At 51.5% G+C, this 7,760-nt stretch overlaps 1 protein-coding gene across 1 annotated transcript; it reads right to left on the reverse strand.

Moving 5' to 3' along the window:
• Positions 1–6,209: 6,209 nt before the first annotated feature.
• LOC139605134 (olfactory receptor 14A16-like) lies at positions 6,210–7,142 on the reverse strand. The gene has a single exon (XM_071456526.1). It carries the CDS (start codon positions 7,140–7,142, stop codon positions 6,210–6,212), a length of 933 nt encoding a protein of 310 aa, XP_071312627.1.
• Between the last annotated feature and the right edge of the window lie 618 nt (positions 7,143–7,760).

Consider the following 7,760-nt stretch of genomic DNA (forward strand, 5'->3'; position numbering starts at 1 on the left):
GACCATTGTGACAACACAAACCCCCAGGGTCCAAAGGTCCATTGTGACACTGCAGAGGTCATGGAACAGAGGAATCCCGTGTTGTTGTGGGGCCTGTGGAACCCTGGAGACCATTGTGACACTGCAAGGCATCGTGGAATAAGTGGGACCATTGTGACACTGTGGGCCCTTAAGGAACCTAGGGGCCACTGTGACATTGTGGGACCCCATCAAACCAAGGGTCCATTGTGACACTGGAGGACTTTGCCATTGTGACACTGCTGGACCCTGGACCCCATAGAAACCAGTCACAATTGTGGCACTGTGGGGCCCACAAAACCAAAGGAGCACAGAACAGGTGTGGCTGCTTTGGCCTCCCATGGGCTGCCTGACTGGTCCAGCTGCCTTTGACATGTTGAGGGTCTCTTCTCATCTGCTGTTGAAGCACTGGGGCTCTGTGCTTTCTGTCCTATGGAAAAGAACTGTCCTTCTCCTCCAGGCACCCTGGCCAGATTTGAGATTTCACTTCCAAATTTCCTTATATCCAGGGACTATTCCAATAGGAATATTGTCAGGACAGGTCTGGCTGGCAACGGTTTCACAATGGTCACGTCTCATCTGTCCCCAAAACACTGGGGAAGGCTCCGTGCTTTCCTTCCTTTGGGAAAGAATTGTCCTGCTTCGCCAGGTGCCCATGACTGAGACTGGGTTTCCACCTTCAAAATTCCCTTAATTGAAAGACTGATCCCAGACAAAATCTGCAATTCTTCAGAAGTCTGCCTGGCCGTGGCCTACTTAGGCTCTCACCTGCCTTCCAAACACTGGGGCTCTGTGCTTTCCTTCCTATGGGAAAGAGCTGTCCTTCTTGTCCCAGTGCCCATGGCCAGAATTGAATTCCTGCTCCAACACTGCCTTACTGTGAGACACTGGAGGAGATTGTTGGCTCAAAACATTTTGTGTGTGGGAGAGAGGAAGGGGCAGGTCCAGCTGTGCCCTGCCCTGGAACCCCAGCCCTGCCCTGCCCTGGAACCCCAATCCCCCCAGAGCCTCTATCCCAGCCCAGCAGTGGCTGCCAGTCCCTGGCACAGCACAGGCAATGCTCCACAGCCACCTCTGCAGCCCCCAGCCCACCTCCTGAGGGACCAAATGAGCCCAAGTCCCACCCGGGGGAAGGGCCCAAGGAGACCAAGGGGTATTGAAGGCTGACCACAAGGCAAGCACACATCTTGACCCTGCATCCTCTTGGAAATTCCATCTGAACACTGCTGGATTCCAGGAGTTGGAAGCTCTGTGTGTGCTTCTCTAAATCTTATTTGTCTTTTTCTTATTCCCTCTTCTTGCAAAATTTGAGTAACTTAAAATGGAACAGGCTTACAGTTTGTGAAGTTGAATGAGCAAAGTTAATGTTATGAGAAGTGTTTCTTGTTGATTGAATGTTGTATTAAACCTTTGGCCAAAGTTTCTCTGATATTCTAAAGTTGCCAGTAAAGTTCCTGTTTTGTTGTTTAGAGCTCCAGAGAATCACTTGCTGATATTTATCCAGTGTGTTCTACTCAGTGTACACAAACAATTGTAATTCCTTTTAAATGTCTCCTTGAGAGAGTTTTTTAGTGGATGTGGGTCAGGGCTTGTGTGTGCTGCTTGGCCCAGCCCAGGCAGGGCTTTCCCAGCCACATTCCACACTCCATTGCCCAGCTGGAGCCGCTGGTGCCTCTGAGTTGTGCTGCCCCAGCCCCAGGGACGCTCTCCTTGTCTGCCCATTCCCCCACGCTCTCTGGGCAGGGATGGCCTCACTGGGGGCTGCTGACATCCTCAGCAACTTGGAGGCTGCTGCTGAATTTCCCTGCTCCAGAGGCTTGTTCAGCCTTCAGCTCTTCAGGGCAGGAATTCAGTGTCCCAGGGCTCATTAACATTCAGAACACCTGAACAAGCCAAGCCTCTGGGAATAATTTGATTTAAGTGTTCAAATCTTTTGTGGTTAATTCAACACATTTCAGAAGCCTATTCAATGTGAATACACTATATTTAAAAAGACAGCAAGTAAATATTTTTAGATCTTGTAATTCATTGGTTTTTTACTGGTAATTCATTGATGTGTCCAATCTCTAATTGACACTGAGTACAAGTATCTCCTCATGCAGTTTGAACAGATATGAAAATCCAGACCCTTCATGGCTGACAATCAATCAGACTCTGTCCCTACCCCCACCCCACCATTTCCCCCATCCATGCCCTGGCACTCAGAGCAGCCTTGTGCAAATCTGAGCTCCCTCCAGCCCAGGCTGCACCTGCAGCTTTCAGCTCCCTGGCTCCAACTCCCACCTGCTTTCCTTGGAGAAGGAGCTGCCCGAGACACAGAGGGATGTTCATTTCTTGTCAGCCAACAGAGCCAAGGGAAGGCACAGCTCCATCAAGTGCAAAAGTCATTCCTCTCCCTGTCCATGCCCTGCCCCTGATCCCCACAGCCTGTCCTGTTTCCTTCATCCCTGCATTGCCAGGGACTCTCTGGGACAAGGGAGCTCTGCTCTGGCTATGCAAGTGCATAGGTGCAAGTGCAGCCCCTGGAGTGGGGACCACAACTCATCAGGTTTGTGTCCTTTGGGGGTCAGGAACTGGTGAGACTCAGAGGCACAGAAAGTTTCTCTTCATGGCCAACAGACCATGGTTGAACAGGACACAATTTAGTAACAATCATACTCTTCCCTGAGCTATGTGCAACTTCCCAGCAGTGCCTGATGAGTCCACCATCCACAAGTGATTTTCATACTAAAATTAATTTTTGACAAACATTGTTCCTTGACAGATATAAAAACAATTAAGTTCTTGTATCAGGATGCTCATCCTGGAGTGGGGGCAAAACAGCTCCAACAATTCCTGATTTGCAAAGCTGTCAGTGGTGGATGGAGAAGGGAGGTCAGGCTGCTCTTGGTGTTGAGGAAATGCTGAAACCAGCCTGACTCATTTCACCTCCTCCTGTCCTGGCTGATCTCCCCTCTTTCCCCTTCCACCCATTGGCTTTTGTCTCCCACCGGGCCCCCGGTGAAGAGCCTGGCTCTGTGTTCTCCATCCCCTCCTCGCTGGCACTGCCAGGCTGGGATGAGGAGCCCCTCAGCCTTCCCTGCTCTGGGCTGGACAAGCCCAGCTCCCTCAGCCTCTGCTCACAGCTCAAGGGCTCCAGCCCCACCTTGGAGGCCCTTCCCAGACCCTGCTCCAGCTGCCAGACATCTTTCCTGCCCTGGGCAACCCAACCCAGGCCACAGTGACCTGGATAATCCCCGTCCTTGATGTCCTGGTCACACAGCCCTGGCTCCTTGTCCCCATGTCAGGCTCTGGGGTGGATCCTGTGGAACATCCTTTGGTGGAGGCTGTGGCTCCAGGTGGGCCGGGGGGATCCCGGGGGACAGGGACCCCGCTGGGCATGGACAGCATTGGACTTGTTGGGAGAAACTGTGAGGGGGAGCTGGGGCCGAGTGACCAACCCAGTGACCTGACACAGCCCTGCTGGGATGGCACACAGCCCCTCTGGGATGTCACAGCCTGCTCTGTGATGTCATCGTCTGCTCTGTGATGTGACATCTGCCCTGTGATGTCACAGCTGGCTCTGTGATGTCACAAAGGCAGTCTGTGATGTCATAGCTGATCAATGACCTCACATAACCCACTCTGTGATGTCAAAGCCCACTCTGTGACCTCATGTTACCAGATGATCAATTGTCTCCAGCAGGTGAGCTGACACCTGGAGCTTGTTCCCCAAAACCCCAGGCCTATGGAAACCACACAAGGCCCATTGTGTGAGAAGGGGAACTGGAAGTTCAGCAGCCTCAGGGTCCTGCCAGCTCAGCCAGGCCCACTGGAACATTGGGGTCCATGACCACCAGGGACCACCAGAGAGACCCCCAGGACAGAAGAACACATGGGTAAAGGGAGGGGAAATCTGTTAATGATTATCATATGTATGTTTAGTCCATGACAATCAATGAATATGTGAGCAAAATACAGAAAATAAACAGAAACTTTCCTGTACTCAGCATGCATGGCTTTGAGAGGAGCTCTCCCCCGTGCATCCAGCTGAATAAAGAATGCTGCTTCTTAATGCTACACTGGGGTTAAGGAGTTTTCTGTTTCACTGAATTTTTGGTAACACCCACTGCCAAGGAAAGCTCTGTCTGCTGCTGTTCACAAACAGAGAAGGGCTGGGGGCAGATGTGGGGCTCAGAGGCTGCCTGGGGCACAGTGACCATGAAATAATCAAGTTTTCCATGTTCTGTGAAAGAAGGAAGGGCAGCAACAAAACTTCTGCACTGGAATTAGGAAGGGCAGACTTTGGCCTGTTTAGGATGCTGATTTGGGGAATATAAAATCAGGTACTGAATTATTTTAAGGGAAACACCCCTTAAAAACAAAGGGGTCCAGGAAGAACACACATTTCAAGAAGGTAATTTAAGGGGGAAGGAGCAGCCTGTCCCAGTGTGACAAAAGATGAGCTGGTAAGGACAATGACTGGCCTGGCTGCCCATGGAGCTTTTGTGGGAACTTGGGGGATAAAAGGACTGGCAACTCAGGAAGCATTTAAGGATTTTGATGGGTTATTCAGAAAGAAAAGTTGAGATGTGAAAGCTCAATTAGAACTTAACCTGGTGGCTTCTGTAAAAAAAGAGGTTTTTATAAAAAAAAAGTTATCGCAAAAGTAGGGAGAAGAAGAACCTCTAGTATTTATTAGATGCAGTGGGGAATACAGTAACTAAAGATAAGGAAAGGGCTGAGCTACTTAACATCTTGTTTGTCTCAATTTTCAATATTAGGACAGGTTGTCCTCAGGACAAGTGTTCTCCTGAGCTGGTAGATGAGCACAGGGAGCAGAACAGCCCCCTGGAATCCAGGAGGAAGCAGCTGCTGACCTGCTGAGCCACTCAAGTGCTCACAGGTGTATGGGATCTGATGGGATCCATCCCAGGGGGATGAGGGCGCTGTGGATGAGCTCCCCAGGCTGCTCCTCCATCATTTACCATCAGTCCTGGCTCAGCAGGGAGGTCCCAGAGCACTGGAGGTGCCAGTGTGAGCCCATCCCCAGGAAGGGCTGGAAGGAGGAGCTGGGGAACTCCAGGCCTGTCAGCCTGACCTGGGTGCCTGGCAAGGTTATGGAACAGATCACCTTGAGTGCCATCACAGGGCACCCACAGGATGGCCCAGGGATCAGAGCCAGCCAGCTCAGTGGATTTAGGGCTGGCAGGTCCTGCCTGACCAACCTGGTCTCCTTTTATGCCCAGGTGACCCACCTGTGGAAGTGGGAAAGGCTGTGGATGTTGTTTGCCTGGACTTCAGAAGAACCTTTGACACTGCAAGCCACAGAATTCCCTGGAAAAGCTGCAGCCCACAGCTTGGATATGTTCACCCTTTCCAGGGTAAAGAGCTCACTGGAGGTTGAGACCAGAAAGTGATAAGGATGGTGCTGCATCCAGTGTGTGTCCAGTCTCCAGTGCTGTCTCCCAAGGGTCTGTGTTGGGCCCAGTCGTGTTTATGATCTTCAGTGACAATGTGGGTGAGGGGATTGAGTCCACCATTAACCAGTTTGCAGATGACACCAAGCTGGGTGTGAGTGTGGATCTGCTGGAGGGTAGGAGGGCTCTGCACAGGGCCCTGGACAGGCTGGATCCAGGGCCAAAATACAACAAGGTGAAGTTTAACAAGTCACAGTGCCGGGTCCTGGACTTTGGCCACAGCAACCCCTGCAGCACTACAGGCTGGGGACAGAGTGGCTGGAGAGCAGCCAGGCAGAAAGGGACCTGCAGGGACTGATGGACAGCAGGCTGGACATGAGGCAGCAGTGTGCCCAGGTGGCCAAGAAGGCCAATGGCTCCTGGCCTGGCTCAGGAATGGTGTGGCCAGCAGGACCAGGGCTGCTGTGCCAGCATTGATCTGCCCCCAGCTCTGCACACAGACATTGCTGCTGCTGCTCCAGAGAAAGCAACACAAGGGGATCACTGCAGAAAACTTTTCTGGAACATCCTTTAGTCCCTTAATAGTCACCAAGAGCACAGCCCCTCATTGACACAGTCTGTGGCCACAGGGAAGATGGAGAGAAACAAAATGAGAAATGGCACAAACAATGACATGTTTTTGTGGACAATATGAAAAAAGTAAAACAAAGGAAAAGACCTCCAAAATGAAACTAACAAGAAGTATAAAAATTGAATTTTATTACAAGTGATTTGCAGAAATTGGCCAGCAGTTTAATGTTTCTGAAACCATCCAGTCATCAATGTCCACACTGCAGCCTTGAGCTCCTGGTTCCTCAGGCTGTAGATGAGGGGGTTCAGGGCTGGAGGCACCACCGAATACAGAACTGACAGGGCCAGATCCAGGGATGGGGAGGACATTGAAGTGGGCTTCAGGTAGGAAAACAGACCAGTGCTGAGGAACAGGGAGACCACAGCCAGGTGAGGGAGGCAGGTGGAAAAGGCTTTGTGCCGTCCCTGCTCAGAGGGGATCCTCAGCACAGCCCTGAAGATCTGCACATAGGAAAAAACAATGAACACAAAACAGCCAAATATGAAACAGGCACTTACAGCAAGAAGCCCAAGTTCCCTGAGGTAGGATTTGGAGCAGGAGAGCTTGAGAATCTGGGGCACCTCACAGAAGAACTGGCCCAGAGCATTGCCATGGCACATGGGCAGGGAAAATGTATTGGCTGTGTGCATGAGAGCATAGAGAAAGGCACTGGCCCAGGCAGCTGCTGCCATGTGGGCACAAGCTCTGCTGCCCAGGAGGGTCCCGTAGTGCAGGGGTTTGCAGATGGACACGTAGCAGTCGTAGCACATGATGTTCAGGAGGAAATACTCTGCTGACAGGAAGAAGAAAACCAGAAAGAGCTGTGCAGCACATCCAGTGTAGGAGATGTCCCTGGTGTCCCAGAGGGAATTGTGCATGGCTTTGGGGACAGTGGTGCAGATGGAGCCCAGGTCAGCGAGGGCCAGGTTGAGCAGGAAGAAGAACATGGGCGTGTGCAGGTGGTGGCCGCAGGCTACGGCGCTGATGATGAGGCCGTTGCCCAGGAGGGCAGCCAGGGAGATGCCCAGCAAGAGGCAGAAGTGCAGGAGCTGCAGCTGCCGCGTGTCTGCCAATGCCAGCAGGAGGAAGTGCCTGATGGAGCTGCTGTTGGACATTTGCTGGGGCTGCACATGGGCACCTGTTCATGGAGAAAGGACAGTGAAGTGTTGGAGCAGATACCTGTAACCGAAATCAAAGCCTTTTCCCATATTCCCTCCTCTGTAACACACAGACATGGTGTTTAGTATTTTCAAGATCTGGGGTTTTCTTTTTAAGCTCCCCCCATGTCTCTCCTGATATGCTTGGATATCAGAAACACTCAGCAATTCTGCTGCATTTTTGGAAAACAGAGCAAGTTCTGTGAGGCGAAGTGATGAGTGGAGAGTGAGGGGAGATGGTCTGACATTCTCACCTGTTCAGAATTTCTCTGGGTTTTAACCTTGCTCAGGTGGAGGGTGATCACCTTCCCATGCTCCCCCTTTAAAATGTCACCAGGCACTGCTGAGAGCAGATGGATCCAGCACAGCCCAGCTCCACATTTGCAGCCAAGGACTCACATTGCTCATTTCAACCCAGCAGCATTTTCAGTGTCACAGCACCTCTGCCTTTGCCCATCAATCTCATAACTCAGAGATGCTCTAGGACAGGTTTGCACCCTGGATTGGAACTCCCAGCTTGGACTGAAATCTCAGGGACACTTCCAAGTGTCCTTCTGATGGCATTGGATGAAGGGA

The sequence above is a fragment of the Agelaius tricolor genome, unplaced genomic scaffold, assembly GCF_023055355.1.
Source record: "Agelaius tricolor isolate 1412-34295 unplaced genomic scaffold, bAgeTri1.0.p SCAF_60, whole genome shotgun sequence".
NCBI lineage: Eukaryota > Metazoa > Chordata > Aves > Passeriformes > Icteridae > Agelaius > Agelaius tricolor.

Coding starts and splice junctions, on each gene's coding strand:
- LOC139605134 (XM_071456526.1), bottom strand. CDS start 7,142: ATGTCCAACAGCAGCTCCATCAGGCACTTCCTCCTGCTGGCATTGGCA.